Source organism: Phalacrocorax aristotelis, chromosome 1 (assembly GCF_949628215.1).
Source record: "Phalacrocorax aristotelis chromosome 1, bGulAri2.1, whole genome shotgun sequence".
NCBI classification, from domain to species: domain Eukaryota; kingdom Metazoa; phylum Chordata; class Aves; order Suliformes; family Phalacrocoracidae; genus Phalacrocorax; species Phalacrocorax aristotelis.
The window spans coordinates 201,518,273-201,543,997 of NC_134276.1; the positions used below are offsets into that span (position 1 = coordinate 201,518,273).

A 25,725-nucleotide genomic window follows, 5' to 3' on the forward strand; every position below is an offset into this window, starting at 1 on the left:
TTCAGAAATCACTACATTATTGAATTCATAATAAGCAGCAGCTTGAGAATTGTAGACGACAGTGGAGGTGTCCAAAAAAAATTAGTAGCTTAAGCTTATCCCTTCTCCAGAATGTCTTTTCTTTTAAAAAAAGGAAGTAATAGAGTTAGCGGCATAAAAGATCCTTTACAGTTAAGAACAAATAGAACATCTTTTCTATGTGTTACATCTGTTTTCTTGTAAATCAAGGATCATCAATGCATGCAAGAATGGTGAAGTCAGGCAACAGATTTCATTACATTCCTAAAGGCTTTAAAATACAGAATAAATTCCTTGCTCACGTATGCAAAGTCAACTACAAAAACTAAATGCAGAATCACATACAGAGGTAGTAAGCTGCTCAAACGGTCTTTCTTATTTGGCTGCTTTAGAAGCCTGCTAAAGAATCAGCAAGTTTTTCAGCAAGGTTTGATCTTCCAAAGATCAGGTGAGAGGGTTAAATAAATCTGACTAAATAAAACTCCTAGTAGAGATCTGACCAAGATTACCTGTTCCGTTGGCTTGTGTCTGTGGCTTTGCAGGTTGCTGAGCTGCAGGCACCTCTTCCGTCCTACAAAGAAAATGGAAACAATATGAAATGCTACAGATGATTAAAATTTTCCCATTTAGGTAAATGGAGCACTGGAACCTCCATGTTTTCCATAGCTGAGATAATACAACCACGACAAGAGAAAATCACACTTATGCCCTCTTGCAGGATTCAAAATATTCATTGCACATTGCACTGAGGATCCAGAGAAATACCATCCACTGGAAGAAGTGTGGTTTAGTAATTTCCTGTCACCAACAGCTCAATTTCATCTTACAACTAAATAATTTAGTATCAAATCTGTTGCACTACTTATGCCTTTGTGTTGTATATTCATTGCAATGTCTGCCAGGAAAACACTTCAGAGCCCCGACTTTTCCCACAGTAATAAAGCCCTGACTTTTCCCACAGTAATAAATGAAAAGGGATTCCGTATCACAAGTTGATAACCACAATACTAGAACAAAACCAGTTTAATGCATGAACCTTGAATTTTGCCATCGTTACTAGAGTCAAACACCACTTATCTTCACAATAAGAGGAAGAGGTGTCACGAATTATTTAAAATGTTATGTTGTAAGCTCTTGAAATGCACAGATACCAACCAATTTTAAAAAGATATTTTAAAAAACTTGCAAAATTTAAATAATGGCCTGAAAAACTGAAACAAAAAATGTTCTAAAAATATATGGCAAGTAGCAGGCATCATTGGTCTCATCTTTCAAAACAAGTCAAGGATAATATTCTCATCTATTAAAAGAGAACAGATTTTGGAAAACACAAATGCTTTTGCCATTCTGCACATGTGCAAGGCTTCAAATTACATTTGCACTCTCCCCAGCCTCCAACTGCCAACCTGTCTTGAGAACACTTCAGGCTTCAGTCCAGAAGTCTTCAGCCATCCATGCAGATATCCTACAGAAATATTCCTCTAATGAAGCAGCAGCTTTGACAACATAACACCAGCCACAGCAAGCTTTACTTGACAGGGAGTTGTATGATTGAAAAGATTACTGCTTGAAACAAAAACTTGTTGGTTGTGTGATTTCATTATTACTCATTCATAAGATAATCTAAGTGTTTTCAAATGTCCCCTTCATCTTTTGCTCCTCAGAAAGGGAGCCAAGTGGGATGCTGGTCAGCAAATGCTGAGTGGGAAGAGGGATCCCACTGTACTGGGCAGATTGCAGCAATATAGATGGATATATAGTCCTCTCTCTTGCTGTTCCTCTAGAAAGTACATTAGGGAAAGATCTCGCCGTACTGTCTGCACACAGAAAAGGCCATTACAAATTTGTGCAATCAGAACAAGTATGACAGAGAAACTACAGAACTAATTACCTCCCTTCCTTCCTAAGCACTCCCCATAGTTAATGAGCTTTCCACATCCTGGTTCATTTCTAAAAGGAACATTTAGAAATAATTTACTGATTTAAAATTATAACTGGACATCTATTAGTGTACAGTAGCTGAAATCAACAGTTTCTGCTGTCAACGCCACTTGTTTTCACACCTCTTCGTGACTCTTCCACATGACTTCTGCATTTGCAGCAACTCTTCTTTTCAAAAGCCACCTGAAATTCCACCAGTTTATTTTTTCCAGCTAAACTTTATCTTTCGTTTCTATGCTATTTTTCCTCAGTTTCTATACAAAATGTGGGTTCCCCGCCTAAAACCACCTCCTCTCCTTACTCTTTCACCCCCACCTTTGAACCTCCTCCATTTCCAGCTCTGTCTCTCTAAAGACAGGCAGTAATTAGTGTGATCAAATTTGCACAAACTATTATATAGCAATGTCTTGTTTTCGTCTATCAGCACATCAGACAGTTATACCATACAGGTGAACATTTTCATCCTCAATCTATGACAACCACTGTGTTTCATTGAAGCTGAAGACACATTTTGGAAGAAAGGATGTAGTCATTCACAAGCAGGTTACACAGGCAGGAGCCAGTTACTCAACCTGCTCCAGTCATGTGAAGGCACTGCAGGGGATGTCACACCTGAACAGCTCCAGTGACAGAGGTAAGATGGGGTCCCACCACTGCCAACCATCACAGCCTTCAGGCTGGGTCTTCCTTGATGGGATATATTTTTCAGAAGCAGCACAGTGTCATTACACACTGTGTTTCTCGGGGAGGGGGGCGGGGGGGGAAATTCCAAAAAAATCTCATGAAGAGGCAGCTCTGGATAGCAGCCTCGCTCCACATGACGGTTTGGCTTTGGCCCTTCTTGGTGCTTTTCTGTTTCATTTTATTCTGGCAATGTTTTACTTGCCATCTGCCTCTTACTCCTTCCCTGTGAATAACCTGACCTTTACGAATCATCAGGTTAATGACAGATCATTACTGCACCTGTGAACCAGGTTATAATTAGCCACTTCAGGTAGATTTGGGCCAGGAAGCTCAGAATTCATTGTTTAGGCTTGCACACCCATTGGGAAGCTCAATCCTAAAACCAGGTCATTTTGAACCAGCCAGTACATCAAGACCACTGACAGAGGGGAGGAATTATATTTCCTACAGCTTCTGAACCACTCTTCATGCCAGAGACCAGTTAAAAGGCTGGAAAACATAAATGGTCCCCAGAACAACGCAAAAGGCTGTGTCTCTATGTGGGCTTCCTTACTGAAGCCTGCATCAAAGAAAACAAGCTGCATGAATTCCTCTGGAACCACGCTTTCCACACAGAAAAAAGGCTGTGATTTGCAATGCCAACAGATCCCCAATCTGAGGCTAGGTCATGTTTATGCAACTAGAGTTTGCACCCATTTAAAAGCACAGGCTGATCAAAAAAGATAAAGGCAGCAACAGCCAATGGAGAAGAAACACAAATGTGCCAATTTTTTTTTTTAAATATATACCGAACCCAGGGAAGCATGACTGTTAGAGCTGTTCGTGACTAGCAGACATGTAGCATTCAAAAATGACCAGCACACGCTGATGCAGGGTCCACTCGATGCTGCCCCACAGAACAGAGCCAAAGGATTATTTTTGCAGCTGCAAGTACGACACAAAGGTTAAGGGAGCCTTGGAACTCAAGGCCATTTACCTTAACTAAACATTTTGGTTTTGTGCATCTTTGGCCTTGAACACAGTTGCGAGTTGTGTGTGAATCAACAGGCTCTCCCTAACCACTGTGTGAAGACGGGACTCACTGCACACAACAGGTCCAGTTGCTGCCAGGATGTTCTCAGACATATTAAAAGCAATTTTCCTATAGGCTGACTCCAAGTACTGCGTTCACAAGCAACCCATCATCATTCTTTTGACAGCTGTTGTAGAAGCCAGTCAAAACTCTTACATCTTTCTTACTGCCCAAAGCAACATGAATGTGTATGCACTTCCATCAAAAGCACCTTACAACCTCAGAAATGCAAAAATAAGCATAAAGGAGGTATTTTCACAGCCTAGTTTAAAGACTAATGATTCAAGTATACTTGGCTTCTGTCACAAAACTGAATTAAAACATATTCACATTTTGCATCTCCTTCCCATTAAAATAAACCAAATATTTCAGAAGGCTTTGTCCTCACCAGATACTCCCACATTTTACATACACGGCTAGTGTCCTAAACTGGTAGTTTCAGAAACAAAAGAAAAGGTTTCAGAAGAAATATCATCAACTGAAAGTTGTACAAGATCTACATGTTCACTGGCAGAAAAAAAATATTAAAATAAACTCTTGACAGGAGATACTTTAAAAGCAGCAGCCTGTCACCAAAGCTACTAAGTTAAAAATAAGGGCATGCACGAAGTTCAGCCAACTGGGTAGACCAGCAATCACGTACGCATGTCAGCAATCCTAGCACAGCACAGCAGCCAGGCGAGAAGTTTTTGACCCAGGTCTCAGGTTCTTGCTACCTGTGTGGAGTCCCAGCCTGACAGGGGTCCTTCCAGAAGGGAACGCTTCCAGCCTCCAGAGCAATCTCAAGCTGAGACATCTTCAACCATCAAATTCAGCCATTCTCAAAATGCGTGGAAGACAATGTCATTTAACAAGAGGCCAGGAAGAGTTAACCAAGATAAGTGGTACAGAAGGAACAGTAGCTTATGCAGAAATATTGTCTATTTTCTCCTCTTAAAAATAGCTCACAATGATACTAATAAAAAGGTTTGCATAAGTCACAGCTTGTTGGTAGGTGTTGTTGCAAAACTTTTTGTTAATTTTTTTTCTTTTCTGTGTGATGGAGCTAGCTCACAATTTGTAAAATAAGGCAGCAACAGCCCACAATTTACACTAAACAAGCATTGCTCACACACACGATTCCAAATTATTTATGCATTGTTCCACTTGCAAAATGTCATAAGCTTCAGCTGTTGTACCAAATGTAGGGCTGTCCCAAGGTGTGTCTGCGGAAAACTTCAGCTGAGGCCACCATGTTTCTGAACACTCAATACATACAGACAATGAACACGATGACAAACGAAACCACTAAATATCCTCTTCTCCCACTCCTCCCTCCTCCCTGTGAACTATTCAATGAAAGAAGCCCGTGTTCCTTACTAAAAAAAAAAACCAATTAAAAAAAAACTAGATTGTTAGCTCTTTGTTTTCTCCTTGCTGAACACTTTGCAGCATGTATTTATATAGCTACATGTATTGATCTACTTCAAATACTTTCAAATGCTGTAGCTATTAAAATAACTTCTTCCTTCTTACACCACAGCATCATTTGGTTTTCATTAGTAGTTCACTTCTGTAAGCAAAAAGAAGAGTACATACAAACATGTTTATATGCATATCTATTTAAAGGTCATATTAAAATTAGCTAACTGAGAAGCAAGGCAAGTTTGGTGATGTTGACATAAGCAGAGATGACTTTCTGCAGTAACTTTGCTTAATAAAATTAAGTTTCCACCAGGCGTAAATTTGGTCTATTATGTGTTTGATTGCGTCAGCCAACACTTTGCCTGTAGTCCTAATCAAAGTATTTTAAAATGTCTGCAGTGAAGTGCAAAAAGATAAAAAGCAGTGAAAAAGAATTTCACACAATGGGGCACAAGTTAAGGAAAAACCACAGGCAACTTGATTTTTCTTTTTCTGGGTAGAAACTGGGAAAGTCTTCAAGTCTTTTTTTGTTGTCATCTTACATACACCTGACTGCCCCAAAAAGGTTGGAAGCAAGACTAGTTAGAAAAAGACTTGGATAAAGTGGATAATTGCCTGAATGTAATCTTCAAGTGCACTACCCAAGCTAAAAGGGCTAGTGTAATCCTTAGGATATCTAAATGGGAATACAGTGTTGAAGCAGACAGGTCATGCTATCTTAATTTAGCAATGGCACGCCTGCTAGAGATTTGCTGTTGTCCACAATCCAATAAGACGCAGCTGTTGACACCAATATTGATAAACTAAGACCTTCAAACTCTTTTTTTCTGTAAAACACACTACTTACAAGTTGCAGTGGGCCATATCAGACCCTGGGCCATCCTCATGACTCTGAAATAGGGCAGGATGATGGGTAACCTTCCTGCAGAGAAAGGCGTCTCCTCATCCTTCTCCAGGACTCCCAGCAATGATGGGATCAGTCTCCCCCTTCATTTGCACATGACATAGAACCCAGGCATACCTGCTCTTAGAAGAAATCCTAAAGGCCTACACCAGCATTAACGGTACAAACCTTTACCATGCTCAAAGATAAACACATGGAATTGCATCTCAATGACTTTTCAAGGCAGCAAGTCAGAGACAGAAGGTATCCTGAAGCATCAGCTTTATCTACCAACAGCAGAAAACAATACTCATTGCTTTGTGCTACTGTTATGGAGCTAACATACTTCTCAGCATGGGGACGTGTCCAAAAGCGTCCTCTTCCACTGTCCCCAGTAGACCACTCAACCAGACAACATCAGTCAAGACACAAAATGGAAGTTACATGTGCATACAGCCAGGCCAACCAGCATAAGCAATAACAATACACTACCACTTCCCAGGTACAAGCAACTGTAAAACATCACCAAAAATTAGCCCCGATCAGAGCTGTCCAGATCACCTTCCCAGTGCATGGTCACACGACTGGCCTGGGAACAGGAGTCCTCCACAAGAACCTCACAGAACCCCTTCCAAGCATGCAACTTGGCAGTTCAGGTGAAGACTGCACATGGACAGACCCTGCACAGAACCAGTGGTTTTGGAAAACCATCAATGGAAAATATCAGCCGAAAAACCCCAACTGTATTGGGTACTGAGGATAAGAGAGAAGGCCTGATTTATATATAAGGCCTTGGCAAACCCACAGTTTGAATACTGCATGAACTCAGCCTCTTCATCTTTAGACACAACAGTTAATGAATGGCAACTGAAGTGATGAAAAGGATGGAGTACTCTTAAGGTGGCATTAGAAAAGCTAGAACTCTTCAATCTAGAAAGAAGAGTAAGAGAGGGAAGGACTGATCAGGGGTGGGAAGTAAGCTGAAGGCTAAACAGTTATTCACCAAATCTCACAATTCTTTAACTATGAGGCACTTCTTGAAACCACTAAGAAATCTGTTGAAAAGGAAAGAAAATGAATTGCTGCTTTAGTAAAGAGTGGACTTCTGTAATGTATTTCCTCCATAGCTTCCCATAGTTGATAGCTCCAGCACTTTTAAAAGAGGGTTAAATAAATTCATGGATAACAGGTCTGCAAACAGATACTGAAGTGAAAAGGCAGCAATGTACCTTCTGATACCCCTAAATACAGTGTTTGTGAATGCTTATGAAGATTGCTTGAGGGAACTGGGGTTGTTTAGTCTGGAGAAAAGGAGGCTGAGAGGAGACCTTATTGCTCTCTACAATTACCTGACAGGAGCTTGTAGTGAGGTGGGTGTTGGTCTCTTCTCCCAAGTAACAAGTGATAGGATGAGAGGAAATGGCCTCAAGTTGCACCAGGGGAGGTTTAGATTGGATATTAGGAAAGATTTCTTCACTAAAAGAGTGGTCAGAAGTTGGAACAGACTGCCCAGGGAAGTGGTTGTGTCATCATCCCTGGAGGTCTTTAAAAGACATGTAGATATGGCGCTTAGGGATGTGATTCAATGGTGGACTTGGCAGGTTTATGGTTGGACTCAATGATCTTAAAGGTATTTTCCAACCTAAGTGATTTTATGATTCCACAGTAGTAGGAGGTATACAGGCCACAGAAAGCAACTAGGCTCACACATTTCCTATAAATAGCTCCTATTTCCATTCCTACAGAATGCCAGTGGACGGAGACTGCTGGCCTGACCAGAAAGGCATTTTTACACTCAGAAAGAGCACAGAAGGGAGCAGCAGGCTGGAAAGAATTTGTTTGGCTTTGGAAAACCTCATATCCAAGCAAAAAGTTTTGCCTGTTCGTTCTTGCTTGTCACCTCTAAGTAACTGGCAGTGCTTATCGCATGCCATTACCAACTCAGCCTGCACAACCTCCTGATGACAGTAGTTGATGGTGAACCACAGATCCTACTGCTCAGCCAAGTAATCTTAGCTACTGCTGAGGAAGATAACACACGCGGCTACATATGTAAGCGGTCTAGACCAACAAGGCCACCAAGCAGTTGCTATGGTCTTAAGATCTAAAGTCCATGCAGCTAGGCAGACTAAGGAAAGACAACAACAAATGTGATGTTTTGCATCATCAAGGTGGGTGTCCTAAGGCTGAAAAGACTTAGGAGTATAGAGAGACATGTTTCCATTTGTCACTGCAGTGGCAAGGAAGGCTCCAACTCCAGTCACTCCCACACATTAAGGGTTGTGCTGTGGTACTGAAATGTCCTTGCTGCTGCTAGAACAGGAGTAACAAGGACTGGGCAGTCTGGAGGTAACACAGGTTTTGAAGAGGCAAAGCATACGCAATGGCACAGTTACGGCTCTGGCATTCAGTAGCACACAGTGCACGTTGGTAGCTCCAGGTAGGCGAGATCCCAGAGGGAGGGTATCAGAGAAGGTGAAATGAAGATATCCCAACCAGACACATGTGAGGACACCTCTGTATCTTGGCCAGTATGTATGGTCAAGTAATTCAGGCGTACGTGGGTGTACAAGATGTACTTTTACAGGAAAACAGGCAGCTTCCCTTTCTGTGAGCTACTAATTTATTTTAAGAGAGCCTAGGCTAGAAACAGATGCTTTCACCAGAACTCTTCAGAGAGAGATCTCAAGTGGTTTTCAGCTTTACAATAAAGATATTTCTCTTACCTTGCTTTAGATATTTCTCTTACCTTGCTTTAAGAACTTCATTGACTTTTTGTTCTAGTTCTAATCTCCTCTGCCGTTCCTTTTCTAGCTCCTGCCTTAATGTTTCAGCATTTGTTTCTTCTCTCAGCTTCCTGAGCTCCTCCTCTGTTAATTAAGGGAGAAGAAAAAGATTTAGTTACCCTGAAGTATTTCTACAAGAGAATTATAACCTAATTATGACACATTAGGTGGATTTTTTGATTTGTGCTATACCAAATATATTAACAAAAAAAAACCCACCAGAAAAACAACTAATCAAGGGCTAGAAAGACTTCTTAAAAAGCTCACAGCTCTATCAAGTAGAAAACGTTTAGTTACAATTGTTAACGCAAGGAGAAAATCAACTTTAAAGTTTTTTCTTTTCAAGATGCAATGTATCAAAAATAAGCCCTTTGTAGAAGCTACCTTTAACTAAGTACAATGTCACGCACCCTTCATTCCCCAAAGAAATAATCTGCTGGAAAGGCTGTCTATTGCTAAACCCAGTGGTCACAACAAGGAAAAAAAAAAAAGAAGTATCTGTTCTCTTCCCCCATGTCTATGGGTAGAAAAAAGCCCCAAACACGAACTCACATAAAGTTATATGATGCCATATAACCCTCTATCCATCAGTTTCTGGCATCCTTGTATTTTTATGTAAGTCAGATGGCCCCATTGTGGACCTGAGTATCTTACAGTTTTAAGAAGGGGTTATGAGATGGGGAACCAAGTTCAGATTTCTACCCTTTTCTGAGGTTACAGTGTGCCCTACTAACTTCCATGTAATAATTTTTATAAAAATATATACACGCACACATATTGACTTATACAAACACACATACGCAGTCTCACAACCTTTTTCATGAGAACCTAGTATCAGCTATGCATAAGGCTCTTTTGTGACTAATTAGCCTTGCTTTTTTGTCACTGGCAGTATCCTTGTTCATTACCTTATTTTACTCTAGAGCTACAACAGTGTCACTATCACTGATCACTTTTCCCAAAGAGAAGTGAGAAGAAGATTGGGAATCTTCCCCCCTCCCGTTCTTAAACACACACACACAATCAAAAAATTACTCTACATTTAGGTCTCTGGGCTGGTTTATAAGCTCAATCTCAACAATAAACAGTAGAACAGCAGGTGTATTTCAAGCTTTAAGCAAACCAGAACAGAAAATACTTGCTAATTCCACTATCAGTACAAACACAAGGGTTCAGACTTCATGTCATTTTACAAGATTTATATATTATGTTCTACCCTCCAGCAACCTCTTCTGCTTCTTTTTATATATTGCCCTGTAAATCCTTGATAATCAGGTAATTTTGGTATCTGAGCCTTTCTGACTCCAGTCATTATGTGTTTTGAGATTGTCTGAAGCCCTAGTGCAAATACTCAGAAGAACTGATAAAGTCTCCCTCCTCTGCAGGAGGCCGTTGTGCAGTATCTCCGATCATTTTATCCACTGTGCAAGTTCAGTGGGGTAGATTCCTGCAGCACCATGACATTTAGAGCACAGACTTAGGAGAGACAGGAAAAAGGTAAATGAATCAAGAGGGCAGTACATTGTGATGGCTTCCACCATCAAGCTGCAGGTTGAACTCCACCAAACTGAAAGGAGTGCTGTCATCTTGCCACTGATGCTTTGTGAGTGACCCCAGAAAGAAGAGTTGGAGCACAGAAACCAAGTCATCCTCCAGCAACTAAAACTGAAGTTTATTCCCAAGGGTGGGGTAGGGAACTTTCACTGTTACAGCAGGTATTGTCTCTCCTGTAAATAAATGGATGTAAGGGCATACCTATACATGGAGCTGTTCGTAATTATGTGTCCTCAAGGAATTTTAAATCCAATAAGAAAACTACTACCCTACTTTCCAGGGCTTGCCTTGTTCCAGAACAAGACCATGCACACAGCTGAGGGGAAACTTCTGTTGCACTTCAAATGCACTGGAGGTTGTGCAATATCATGAAGACATCACGAAAGTTCCAAAGCTTTACAAGGATGTTATCTTCTCAAGACCATTAAATGGAAAAAATTCTTCATTAAGCACTTTTTTTTTTTTAGAGGAAGTGACTATGCATTGTGTGTACATAAGAAAACCACAAGTAGTGTAAATTAAACCTCAATGCCCTTGAAAGTCTATGCAGATCTTCCAGCTTCCTTAATTCCAGTTGCTCTAATTGCACTACATCTTGTTCTGTTAAAAACAAAATAAAACCCCCAGATACTTGACCAGTAGGATGACAGGCAGTGCCAGAGACGCAGAATTTCTTAATGCAAAGAGGCAGAGTGTTAAAGGGTACAAAACGAACAACATAGAACTCTATAGAACAAAACAAGAAATACAGCATCTCATCATTAAGGATTGTCACAGCTTCACTTTTCATGGCATCTCCTAACTTCCAAGCACATGACTTTGCAATCTAAATCCACCCCACTATGACTGCTCTGGCCCCTACAACTCTTTGGAAGTTCTGTTCTTTAAAGCAGTGTTTGTGCTACCTTGACAGCAGCGTGGTCTGGTATTGTAAAACCTCTGTGTTTTGTTAAATATGTTTGCTAAGCAACAGAAACCATGAGCTGGGGGGAGGGGAGGAAGCAAGGGAAGGGAGTGTTCTTCCCTGTTCTCTCGCCTGAAATAATCTACAACTTGGCCAAGCTGAACTGAACTTACAGACAACATTTCTCTAGCCCTGAGGGGTCCTCCTGCAGAACAAGAGAGGTTGGCTACAAGGAGCAGAGGTTACGGACCCTTGAGGGAACCTGTAAGAACACTTTACCGTGGTATCTATATACTAAGCTTCATAGATGAGTATCCTCCTTGACCATGAGAACCGAGTGCTCCTTGGATTTCATCGTCACACTGTCAAAATTCAAACATCCTCCCCCCCTACACACCCACACAAAAGGGTAAAACGTAAAAGGTCGAGCTTCAGGTCCAAGATTAATCAGCTTCCATAATTTCCCTCCCAGGGGTATCAATCTCAGCTCTGTAACTCCTGCTAGGCAAGAAACTTTAAAATATTACAAAAGGCTCAGTGCACATTTTAACTGGACATGAGGTGATGTGAGCAGCCATAAAGGTGACCTGGTTAGAAGGGGAAAATTACTGAACAGAAGAAAATGTATGCTGAAATGGTGACAGACAAAATGCTTGCCAGCCTGGGAACCAGAAGCATCCTTGAGAAGTGCAGCTGGCCTCTTAGAAGTACACAGTTGGGTACCTAGAAACCGGTGACATCCTGAGATACCATAGATAAGTGCAAAAACAAGGAACTGTAACAGCAACTTACCATCTGAAAAGGTGAAAAGTAGTCTGGAAAAAAGGGAAAACATCCTGAGAAAATAAGAACTGGTAACTACCATTGGCTGATCTATCTGCAAGAACAGGAAAACAGTCTGGAAAAATAAAAATTGCCTGAGAGAACAGGAAACATCAACATCTGTTGGCTATTCCAGGTGAAAAATAGAAATTAACAGCATCTGTTGGCTGCTGAAGTGGTAGTGTCCTACACCTCCTTATTTCTCTATGATATAAAAAGGACTTTATTTTTAATCAAAATGAAGCTTCTCTCTCTGACAAATTCCCATGCTGCATGTACTTTTAGTTTCCTAAATGGGTTGAACTCTCCACACAAACTTTCTAAGAGATCTTGGACCCTCGCTGGGGGGAGGTCTGGTTTGTCCTCCCGCTTCTGGGATGGTTGGGTCCCCCGCCGGCATAGGTTTGTCCTCCCCTCTGGGATGATCTGGCATGTTCTGAGATCTGTCTAATAAGCTTGGTACTGGTATTATTGTGAACATGCACATATGTGCACCTGTAAGTAAGCTATCATAAGTATTTCTGCTGTTATATTATTGATAAGTTTGCTTCACTAGTGATAATTTTGTAGTAACCTGTAATAACATACGCCTACTTGGTTGCTGCCATACTGTTGATTGCTGCCAATAATTTATAACAGCTTTTCATATATATAGGCATATATTTTTTTGATTCATGTACATGTATTCACTTTATCAAATACAGGTATAGTTGCTAGTAGGGAGTTTTGTGGTATTTTTGGAAATCTGTAATAAAGTAGAGAAATTTAGAGTAAATGCCTTCATGTCCTTGTATGTTGCAAAATCCAACCAACGCACAGTCACCACCTCTGTATAACCACAGGCTGGGTAACCCTTTAGGTCGTGACAGCAGGTGTGACCCTTCAAAAATGCTTTAAAAGTCTTTCTAACAGTCAACTTGTGCAGAAAAGCAGGACAATACTTTGGTAATGTGACAAAAGGCAACAACAATTTTCAACTACATTAACTTCCATATTATTGCACTGTAAATCCTAGGAGAGTTCACTCATAGGAAAGGCCACCATCAGCAATGCGTTTCAAAAGTTACCAAAAAACCGTATCCATTTCAGGTCTTCTATGGCATTTCATCCTCTATGAGGTATAACACAACTGTCGCACCTGCACTCTAAGGATTTGATAATTTAAACTTAAAGACTTAACAATTCAAAAAGTTTAGTTGATACCATGTAATTGTTAAAAGACAAGCTACCCAGCATTTCATTGCACCATCGTATGTCATCAGCCACCAGAGCAACTGAAAAATTCCAATTTGCTCCCCAGAATACACAAGCCTGTAAGAAATATTTTGATAAAAAGCTCTTACATAGCAAAGTATTTAGTTCAGGTGAGACTGAACAGTATCTGGGTAGTATTTAGAAAAGAAGGATGATACATCAAGCTTGGAAGGCATGGCAGCAGGTTGGATTTCTAATTCAATACGGCATGTGCAGTAAAGCAGATATATCCCTTAAGAGGGGGATTGGAGGTAGATTAGGGAATCTCCTAGTAGGTCTTCTACATAATAGCATTCCTTCATAGGCCTACAGGTACGCTGCAAAATCCCACCCTGGAACAAAGCGACAAAATTTTAAAAAAGTCTTTCAGAGCACAGCTAGAGACTGCAGACCACTGTTCCTAGCTACCAAATCAGTTTAGCATTAAATTTAAGGAGACAGCGTTAGAAACTAGAAATGCCAAAAAGCATACATGCACTCTGTCATATTTATGTGGGGAAACACCAGTGCTTAACAAGACAGAAATAACCCTTCTACGTCGATGTTAATTACGGCAAATCTCCCCACAACCCTTTGAACATCACCAGAGTTCAAGTATGTTGTTTAATTAGTGCTAAACGCACTAAATCCCAACCACAGACCAAAGTAGATCTCACCCGTCGCGCTGATGGGGTGAGATATTGAGAGTTTTCTCCAGCACAGGCAGCTTCTACCCTTGCCAGACTCCCAACTCCTACAGAAAGCTAATACTTTAACTTTGTCCCAACTAAACTGACTATATGACATTACTAGCAAGATGTTAGGAGTCTGACGACATGTCTATTTTCATCACCATAGACTCTGAAGAGCTTTTAGTCTTTATATCTTAAACACAAGTAGCAAATGGCAATGCTGTGAAAGACACAGGATGGCTCCACCACCTGTGATACAAAGGAATTGTCTGACCAACAAGCAGTGATGAAGGAAGGACCCACAATCAAAATCCTTGACCTGTTTTTTTTTCCTATTTACAGTTATTTTGTTATTCCCATACTCCTCTGGAGAGTTCACAATCCGTAGCTATAATTGGATACAGCCTAATTGTGTGCTGTGTTACCTGTTCTTCATCTAATCTCTCACTCTCCTTCCTCAGGGTTTATGTCCTTTCCACCAGTGACTTGAGAACAAGAGACCGCCAAAGACTTAGCACAGATCCATCCAAAAGACTTCAGATAAAACATTAGCCTTTAGATCCCAAACATTCTAGTACTCTGCATGTCAGATGCTTGGGAAAGAAAAGGCCTTGCCTAAGCAATCACTCTAGCAGCTCCACTTTATTAGCTGTCCTTTCTTCTTTAAGTCACCTCTTAAGGTCATGTCCTTTTTCCGCTTGGACTTCACTTGAGAAGCACCAAGCTCACCTGCTTAGGAGGACTACTCTTCACATTTTAAGAAGGGAGAACCTAAAATCCCTCCCTTCTTAAGCCCCAAACTCCGGGTTGACTGTCTAACCATTCCTTTGTGTGGTTAGGTGGTCACTTCTGAAACAGACACCAGCCTTCTTGTTCTTTACAGCTCTTCCAGAGCTAGACAATAAGTGGTCTGGAGGGTCATCTCAGCAGACAGACAGCAGCAACAGTGGGAAGAGGGCGGGCATACTGCCTGACTGTGGCATTACCTGATCACAGTTTTAGAAATTCCTTCCTACTATAACAATACTAGATATTATTACCAAGATGATTCAATACAACACTGTAAACTGACTTTTTAAAATGTTCTTCATCATTTTTTCCCCCCAGACATTGTCCTCACATTCTTTGCTGAAAAAGTAGGAATTTACATTATTGTGACCTTAGGTCCAGCAACCCTTTTACACCAATAGACTAAAGCCAACCTATGTTCACACTCTACATTTTTATTTTTTTATTCCCATTAATTCAGAAAAGCCACAAGTACACTTGGTGAGGCATAACAATGCGTTTCATCATCACTGATCCCTCTTTTGCCAAATGCTTCCTCAGAATTCGTTTTGAAATTATGTTTTATGTGGACTCCATACTACACCATTTAGTTTTTAAAAACATGTAGATTAAGGGGAGGTCCTGTTAAACTGAAGGCAGCAGCTCTCAGTCTCTGCCTAACTCAGAGGTGGTTCTTTATGACAACTCAGACACAAAACCAAGAATAATTATTTTCCCCTCTTTATCTTGCCATAGGTATTTTGTGAAGCAACACTGAAGAGGCTAAGCATCATATACAAACATTTAGTGGCTATATCAAGTAAAACAAAAGAGTTACTGAGCCCAGCATCCTGTTTGGCGATGGTCAGGAAGTACTCTTCCACTGGCACAAGAAGAGGGACTTGTGGCAGTACCGTCCGAAGCACCACCTGCCTGCAGTGCAGGAACTTCCTCTGCCAGAGGTGCTGCACAGTGCTAAGCACTGCCACCGCAGCCAATGTTACAGCATCAGAGAGCACTACACAAAAACTATTCCCAGTATATTGAGATTAGAGTTTCCTCTTTCTAAGAGCACAGTTTAAGGTGTCAGTGAAAGCATTAGCTACTTAGATGGAACAGAGCCATCTACAAGCCCTGATTCACCTCCACTCCATAACCATTAGCAGTTAGCGCCATAGTGAAATTCCCTACAACAAGAGTGAACTTCTGTCACATTTTTTTGTATCATTCAACAACTTGTTTATTCAGTGGTGAGGAGTCCTAGGTGAGCAAAGAAACCCCTGTATGGGAAAGGTAAAATCAAGAGTGATCTACTACTATATAGGGATCAAAATGCGTTGTCCACACATTCAGCTACACAACTAATCCTCAATGAGCTCTCATTCCTCCTTCCTCAAAAACTTCTTTCCTTGTTGTTCCAAAAGACTCATCCTGAACTACTACCTTCAACTGATCTTTGCTCAGCTACACTGTGTAGAAGAAAATAATGCTAAAAACATACAAAGATTATTTTTTTAACCCAACCAGTCAATGGATGGGAACAAAAAGTAAGAGATACAAATACTAATCAGATAAGGGGGAAAAAAACCCACCAAAACAGAAACAAGTCTGCAAGAAGGAAAACTAAGGGAAGAATTATTAGGGCTTTTTGGTATTTGAGAACAACTTGCTTTGTCAATTTAATGGTTTTCCATTGTGGTCAGGCCTCTTGCTTGTTTGCATGAGTCCTTCATATAGAAAAAAGGGGGAAGGCTTTTCTAATAGGAATACTGGTGTCATAAAAAGCAGACAGGAATGTTAAAGATTAACTATGTTTATTGAGTGTATATTCTTTTCTCCTCCCTACCCTGTTTTATATAGGCATTTTGGTAGAGTGGAGAAGCGAAACAAATATAAAAACCACATTTTCTCTGTAACCTTTCCCCAGCTCAGTCTGGTTTAGCTGTACACATCAAAACGAAGAAGAAGTGACCTGTCATATTCGGAAACAGTCACACCAATTTGCCTGAAAAAAACCCCTAACACAGGTTTGCCAGTTAAACAATCCCTCTTTTAACTTTTTTTTGTTTCCATCCTTCTGTTGTGCCTCTCTTCTCTTTCAAAGGCAGAGCTCTTGCTCCAGTACTTACAATAAGCATAGCTTTTGAGGACCAATTTTTGAGTCTCTTTGCATACGCCTACAGGGCGGGGAGCAGCGTGGGATCTCTCTATGCTGACAGGAAATAAGACAACTCTGATCCAGAAGCAGCAGAGGGAAGGCAAAGTCTGAACCATCACCCTGCTTCTCAGTGCAATTAGCATTCCCCTGGTACTATTTTCGTCACCTCAACAGCAGTGTGAAGTGTTCTTCTATTTCATGTGATGAGGGAGGCTGATTTACAAAGCACATCATATTTGACAAGATCTTTCTCCTCTGTGCAAACTGGTCTAGTCTCCCCTCTCACCATTCCTGTTATGTCCCACTTCGAGTGGGTGGGGATAGAGAGAATTATGATGTTATTACTATGGTATGTACAGAATAGTTATGCTAACAGCTAATTAGTAACTTTATATTTACATATAGTGGTTTCAGTGGAGCTTATTGTGTTTTAACACACACAGGATCATTTCCCCTTCATTATGGAAGGATTTTAAGCTAAGCTTCCTGAAAATATCTGAACTATCGTAAAGATCAATAGCTTATTGAGAGAGATCCCCATCTCAAAACATCAAGTGGGAAGTTTCCTTTTGCTAGATACACTTTTGCCGGCTTAAAAGTAATGAAAAGCACTGCTGCTCTATGAATTTTCAGAAACTTCAGAGTCTAAAAATGCCAGAAGAGTTGCAGAATCCATGCAAAATTAAAGGAACTGCAAAATTTTTGTCATTATTGCAGAAACTGTTTTCACTCCCTGTTTTTGGCAGAAGTGAAACAGGCTATAAACATTTCAACGTCTGGCTTGGAAAAAGCAGCAGACTCTTTCAGAGCTTTTATGTTACTAAGCTGGGAAGGGCAGGTTCCACATGGGGTTCCCAAAATCTCTGGCCCGGTTATACAAAAGGGACCAGCACAGCAGTGCTGACCACTGCCCTGCCTGAGCATTCACACCGAATCCACAATTCATGAAGCCAAGTTGGACACCCAACAAAAGGCAGAAGCAAGAGCACACCCCACCTACATAACATGTTGCACAAGTGGCATCTGTTTGATCTGGTGGAGGAGCTAAAACAATGCGCCTCTGTCAGCGCAGTGCTGCACTTTGGTTAATCAGCCCCACGAAAAGGCGACGTGACAGCACGTGATACTCCTGGGTTGGGCCCTCCAGCATTCTGGCATCTTCACACCACCACGATTTACATGCTTTGTCCAATGATGAGGGCAGATTGCACAAGCTGGACCCAGAACAAGGACTAGCCCAGGACTCCAGCCTGCTGCTGCACTGGGCAGGAGTCACACCCTTTCCCTCTCCCTGGTCTCAGGAAGCTTATGCTCTTGGGAGCCAAGTTGAGAGTGAGCAAGAGCACAACCCATCCTCTACCAGTCAGAGCAGAGTCCTTGCAGATGAGAAATGGAGGTCTGCATCCTCCTCTATCTGTACTGAGGCCTCCTAAACCCCAGTCAAGTGCTTTAACCTGCTCACGATTGCCTCTTCCAACAATGTTTGCAGGAAAACTGAGCCAGAGCTTCAGAGGATTTTTTTTGTCCAGGAAGACTAGACGTGAACTCGATATACATGGTGCATCATGTAAGCATCTCTGGGTATAAGCACCTACACCTCTTAATAAACTTTGCCTATTTTTATGAGAAGCCTCTTAGTCATAAGTCAGACCTAGAAAAACTTCTGAACAAATTTGTTAGTACAAAGCACGTGAGAGTGGGTCTGGTGAACAGACAGCTCTGCAGCAAAGCCTGGACTCACGTCTGTTTCCTGCAGCTTTGCTGGGTGCCCACTAAAAACATTCAAGAAGATTCCCCAGTAGTCACCATACATAAATCACAGTCCTCAGAGGAACTACACAAGGGTGAGGGACATGTGCAAATCTCCCAGGAACGACCTGTTAGCATCTAGGAGTCCAGGATTTTAAGCTGAAAGACAGGAGGCTTAGAGGGAGGAGTAAAGTGGGAGAAGCCCAGGGTAAACTCACCAGCATCAGCATGCTTTAGGAGCTTGTGCTGCAGTGTCAGGAACCCTTGGCCAGGGTTGACCATCTAGCAAGGTATGGCTGCTACAGCCCACAGCTGTTTGGGTGCCTCAGATAGTCACAGCAGCTACTTACTCTCCTACCAGAGTCTTCACCTCCTACACAAATCAACTCTTTATTCTACTTCAAGATTTCTGAACCAAAGGTGACTACAGGCTGCCAGGTCATTAAGACGACAGTAAAACCAATGCAGTGAAACTATTCCTCTGCTCTTCTCTAGCTCTGCTACTGCAGGTGTTTGACCCTCACAACAGGAGAAATTATACCAAGGGTGTTCTGACGCCGTTGGTAACTGGACTCTGACTCAGCTTCATAGTCAATTTGCTGCATACAATTAGTAGGCCTGTTCAAGGAGGTATTAGCATTTCTGTACAGAATAGGACTTCGTAGTACAGGTCTTTTGCTGGTCACAACCACCACCACACAATTCATCTCTAAGGTTTACCACTTTCTAACATCCCAGATCTGTCCAAGGACCATGCATAGTTTTCTAGAGCTCTGCTTTCATTAAGTCTTTATTCTGCTAGGTCGTTCTTCTTACAAAGAATCATCTGGTCATTTATACCAGAAAGTGGAAGCCAGGGAAAACACTGTGGAGTCAGCCATATACATGGTTTAAGAAGGCACATGTGAATGAAGAGTGTGGGGGAGCAGAAATTTCAATTAGAAAGAAGCATAATCCTGACGACTTTTATAATGCTGGTATAAAAATCATAACCAAACCCAGCAGTTTTGTAAGCCCCTAAAGACTCTTGCCACAGCCTGCTGCTGTACAGAGTGGAATGGAAAACCCTTGTGGGAGAGGGCTTTATTTCCTCTTAAAGCTCTTCATCTTCATGGCATGCTTCTTCAATTTACCAGTTCACGACTAACCCTCTTCTCCATCAGCCACCTGGTTTGTTTACTCTTAGCTGCTGCTACCACCAACTCCTCTTCCCTGAGCTGCTAAAATTAGCACTGCAAAAGGCTTGAACATCCTTGTCTGGGAATTAGCTAATACTTCATGTGAACCAGAGGACGTACGGGTGCTTACAAAGCATCTTGTAGCACCTGGACCAGAGTGCTGATATCTGCAAAACTACCCTCCATAAGCAGACAAAAACAGTAACGGGAAGAAAAGCAGAACGCATACCTCAGTGAGGTGCAAACCGAAAAAGGCATTGCCTATCATTTTCTTTTTCAAATGCAAGAACAGGAAGCAAGTTTTTTATTCCTTGTTTAGATACAACTAGGCTTTGAAATGGAAGCACTAAAACCACCACTAACCGTAGCACATTAATCTAGCTACCCCAGTGCAGTAGTTGCCTTCCAAGCCTGAACTCAGCACCAAGGCAGCGTTCATGTGCATTGAAAACAAGGTCAGAGTAACACACAAAATCCTACAGCAATGGATGATTCTGATGGCAACAGCTCCAAGACAAAACTTCATCCGTCCACGTGCATTCAGAGGTCCAGCAGACTGAGCTCTTTGCACTTTTTGTTCAGCAGGTGTTCAAGCCTTGTTCCGCAGGAACCCACCCAGTACAGCAATATTGCCGGACCCAACATGCATTGAATGTTTTCAGCACTCCTGTACTATGGCTCAGAAGGAGCTTTTGGCTGGAGGAGTCAGAGCTGATCCCTCCCTTGCTTAAGATGTCATTATCCAAGATCCCTTCCTCCACGTGCCTCACCCTCCTGTCAGTCTGCAGCTTAAACCCCTCGCACTTCCAGTCACATTTTATTTGCATTTACAGGTATGCAACACGCTAAGCAATTCCTCTCCATCTCTTCACTAGGGAGGAGATTCATCTAGTGTCTTAGATTAAGATATTCTCCCTTACTGACGACTGTTTGTCTCCAGTAACTACTTGCTCCAGATTTCCTCTGCAGCTTGTAGAGGCTACAGTTTGGGTTGGGATGTGTTTCACTGAAAACACTACTGAACCAAACTGCACCTTTTACTTGTGCCTGGTAATGGCTGAATGGAGTTTAGAGAAGACTAACAGTTTGCTATTCCTTTAACCAGGCACTTGCAACTACAAACCCACACTGACTTGTAGCTGTGTTGAGTATGCATAGATTATACACGACATGTAGCTGGGAGGAAATGTCTCCTCTTTAAACCCCCTGGCTAATAACACACCTATACATATAAGAGGTATAGAAGAGGCAAAAATAAAGTTACAGGATCAGGCTGACAGGGATTAGAAACCCAACACATTAAAAAGCAAATACATGGAACTTTAAATATTTCCCTCACATAACAGCAGTTGCTTTGATTTTTGCACACCTAGCTGGAGGAAATGGAGTAAGAGAGTGTGGCAAACAGTTTATGTACAAATACAATTATAGCAAGGTGTCCTTAAGGAATCACAGAATGGTAGGGGTTGGAAGGGACCTCTGGAGATCACCCTGTCCAACCCCCCTGCTTGAGCAGGCGCACCCAGAGCAGGGGGCACAGGAACGCATCCAGGCGGGGTGTGAATGTCTCCAGGGAAGGAGACCCCACAGCCTCCCTGGGCAGCCTGTGCCACTGCTCTCCCACCCTCACAGGAAAGAAGTTTTTTCTCATGTTGAGCTGGAACTTCCTGTGTTCCAGCTTGAACCCATTGCCCCTGGTCCTGTCATTGGGCACCACTGAAAAGAGTCTGGCCCCATCCTCCTGGCACCCACCCTTTAGAGATTTATAAGCACTGATAAGATTCCCCCCTCATAATGCCATAATTAAAAATAGTATGCAAATACAGCTGAGTGACTAACCTTCTTAAAACACACCTATTGCAGCAACAGGATTTAAAAAGAATAATAATCAGGGTTTCTTCCAAGGGCAAATGAAAGTAAACAAACTGCACATTTCAGGAATGTTTTTCTGTTCACCATCAGTTCATTTTTGGGATGAAAAATATAATGAAGCTTTTTTTTTTTTATTACTAGAAAACAACACAAAACAAAACAAACCCAAGCTCAATGAGGAAGAGGATGAAAATAGAAGAATACATGAACCGTATCCAAACAGTAAGCTCCTACTTCACTCCAACTGACACACACAGTTACACATTTCAGCCCAAAGTTTTGAATGTGCTGTAGCAGAATAAGGGATAAGCTTCACTGTGCACATTTCTCTACTAGTTTACCATTCTTTTGTTTGTTTTTATGTACAGACTTACAACCAACTTGCCAGGACAACACTATAATTGTGGCTACACCAAACCTCAGGCTTTGGTGAAGAGCTCTTGACCTAGCAGTAAGAGCTGGAGACACCCAGGACTGACCCACGCCACTCAGCTGAACTGCCCGTTGGCCTGAGCCTCCAGCCATATGCTCAAAGTTTACACGAAAGGGTGAGATTCGTTACCTTTTACCTTGAACTTTGCTACAAAGGTCTGTACAAAGGAAAAAGATTCAGCTAAAAGTGGTAACATAGTTGATCAGAAGGTTTTCAAACTACAGCAAGAACCTGAAGAATAAAAATATTCACAAATATTCACAAAAATGTGCGCCCCATGTAGTTACTGAAACCACATACTAAAGAATGAGAATTAATTCATCAGCCATGAAAGTGTTTGGGAACCATACCATGTGTTTGCAGCAAAAAGCACATCCTAGTTCAAACCAAGAATCAGCTCTGGGAAGTCCTACTGTTTGTTACACATCAGATTACATCAGGAAATCACAAATGTCCCATCTAGTTTAAAAAACAATTTGATAATAGGAGCTTAAGCAATACATCTTTGGGGATGGAAGGAGTATGTGGTTAACACTGTACTGCAGTTAAGAATTCAAATACATCACCAAAACCAACAAGGCAAGTCAAACAGAACTTTCAGTTTTTGCTTGATATTCCAGTCATGATACCTCTTCCAGATACCAGTGGAAGCTGATAGCAGCTCACTATAAATTCTTGCCCAGTCTCCTTTATCACGCCTCCCTCTCATATACAAGGGGAAAAAAATTATTTAAAAAAATTTCAAAGAAATCTGGCCAAACGATAAAAAGTCACAGAAAATTCCAAATCCTTGGGACTATGCTGAAGATAATCTAACAACAAGGTTTGTGTTTTATAATCTAGAAGTTGAATAAAATCTATAGCCTTGTTATTTCTACCCCTTAGAAAATATCTGACAAGCTTCAAACACAAAAACAAACCTCATTCTGAAGTTCAAAAATAACCCATTAAAATTACCATTTGGGGAAGCAACTGAGGAAGAATTCTCATTGATTTATTACAGAGATCTCTACCTCTATCAAGTTAAAGGAATGCTTGTCTCCCATTTTCTTCAGTTTTAACCATCCTGCCTTAAAAGTCAGCAGTTCAGATCTGCTAAGATAAAATCCCAAGTGTCTTACAGGTGCTTCTAGCCATGGATGAAAATTTTGTCTCATATATATGTGTATACACACACATATACATACCCAAACATAAAACCAAACAAGTAACACTTGAAATCTACAGATACTCTTAACTGTATTTCTTATACCACTTACCAGTAATTCATATACTGTTAAGATATAAGATATATCTGTTTTAAGAAGTATTGCTTGTTGGAACAGCTACCAAGGAAATGCATTGGTCACCCCTTCAGAAATCTTTTCCTTCTTACAATTACTACCAGAAAAAAAAAAAAAACCCACCTATTGGAACCACATTAAGGTTGAATTAATTCTAAGATAACCTGAAGATGTCAACATCAAGACTTCAACTAAGCAGCTTTTGTCATGTAGTCATGTATGTTCTGAGGAATGCAATGAGGAAAAGAAAATCCAAATGACCCAGAAACCTTAGGAATACTTTTAAGTTCCTCCGAGATAAGTGTCAGCCCACGTTCTACCTGCACATCAGCCCACCTCAAAATTCTGATGCCAACTTCCACAGTTTAGAGAAGCCTTATTTCAGCAGCCTTAAGCCATTCCTTTCCACAGAACATTAATTTTATACTTACGTAAAAAGTGTTTTTCCAGCAAGGCTATTTCCAGGTGACCTTTGATCTCATTCAGTCTGTCAGATTCCGTTCTGTTGAAGTCCTGGACTCCTGAAGCCATGATGACGGTCCCTGGACCAGCCTAAAAGAAAGCCAGAACACACTGACAGCTCAGAAGTACTTTTTTTTTTTTTTGACATTTAAATACATCAACTTTCTTCTGGGGCAGTAAAGAAACAGCCACATGAGAAACATGGAAGTTTCAACAACTCTGCATACCTCTTATTCAGCATTAAAGTACCAAAATGAATAAAAGCTAATGAAATGCACAGCATCTCTCCCACATGAGTTTACAAAATGCACTTCTGCAGACCTGAGTTACAGAAAACAAAGGGGGGTTTTTTCCTCTCCCGTATCAGTTCTGCTGCATCATCATTTAGCCTTTCTTCTGCTAATTTAAAAGGCATGCTTACCCTATCCCTCGCCTCTTCCCTTTTCAATGGATGGTCAATGCAACATACTTTACATACGAAATTGTGAAACCAGCAAAAGTAATACTTTACCAAATATTCACCAAGTTATTACAAACCACATATTGCATATTTTAATATCTATTTATGGATGTGTAACTCTGAAGAGCATGGTCTCTCTGCAAGGAAGATCAGTGCAGGAAACCACCACCACCCCACCACCAGCACTGCCCAGTTACTGCTAAAGGATGTGGTTGGTGCCCAGAAGCTTCATCCTGGCAGGCCGGGGCGGGGGGGGGGGGGGCGTACTCAGGATGTACCAGTGCCCCTCGAACAAACGTGGCACTAGAAATACTGCAGAACATAACAACAAAGAGCGACTTGATTAGTTAGCAAGAGCAGTGACAACTGCCACCTCCACGAAGGGTGCACAGAAAATCCCCGAGCCCACACAGCAGAAGGCAGATGATGCTGTCCTTCTCCCATAAAGTGGGCATTTCCAGACAGCAAGAGAAAGGGTATGTGAGGGCATCTCCCAGGTAATGGTTATTCAGGCACTGTGTGCAGTCCCCACCAGGTACAAGAAGTCTGTCAATGAGAATTATAGGAGCTTCTCCAACAGCTTATACTCAAAACCAAAGTGATAGATTAGTGTAGAAGCCTACATCTAAGACATGATCTCAAGACAAAAAAGTGATTTATTTACCTATCATAACCATTCCCCTACCCCTTTGTTTGAGCTCTGAAAACATACAGGAGCTGTATTGCTTTCAAAAGTCAGCTTGCATATATTTAACCATAACAGCTTAAATTACATACTTATATAAATCCAACTAGTTTACAAGAGAGTTAATTAAAAGACATTTTCTATGGTTTAGGGAAGATGTACCTAAAGCTCACTGACAGCAAAGTACTTCACTGTTGGTAATGATTTGCACTTTTAAAATAAAACAGTGTGCCAATACCTATTAAACATCTGTTTTCTTGCTTGAGCTGAACAGATGCTGAGTTTAAGCCTCAGAATTTGTCTGTGCATGCAAATTAGCACTCTGTAGGCATTTACTGCATGGTGTTTACCTGGTACCAACTCCCTGCCTGGGCTTGCTCAATACAGTACCAGGCAGAGATACTATTTCCAGTCCTGAAAGCAGCAGTTACACCCACACAGCACTCTGCCAACACTGCCGGCCCTGACGAACAGAAGCTGTTACCTCAGCAGCAGCCCTGTGCTGCCAGCATGAACCATGCCATAGCAGAGACCAACAGACCCCAGGGTAGTCCTCACACAGTGAGCTACAGCCCAGCATCCTCCTCTCCATGCTCCAGATTTCCCGTTCACACTTGCCTTTAGCCAGAGAGGTGCAGCAAGACATATCATTTGCAACCACTCCAGCTGCTGCTGAAGACTAAC

At 41.4% G+C, this 25,725-nt stretch overlaps 1 protein-coding gene across 1 annotated transcript in view; it reads right to left on the reverse strand.

Moving 5' to 3' along the window:
- Window positions 1–25,725, reverse strand: part of GRAMD4 (GRAM domain containing 4) — an 82,952-nt gene that overhangs the window by 23,715 nt on the left and 33,512 nt on the right. The window contains exons 3-5 of the mRNA XM_075081296.1: window positions 23,866–23,986; window positions 8,752–8,872; window positions 528–589 (exon numbers count right to left, since the gene is read on the reverse strand). Of these exons, the coding sequence (XP_074937397.1) occupies window positions 528–589; window positions 8,752–8,872; window positions 23,866–23,986 (304 nt within the window). The remainder of the gene's footprint in view (window positions 1–527; window positions 590–8,751; window positions 8,873–23,865; window positions 23,987–25,725) is intronic.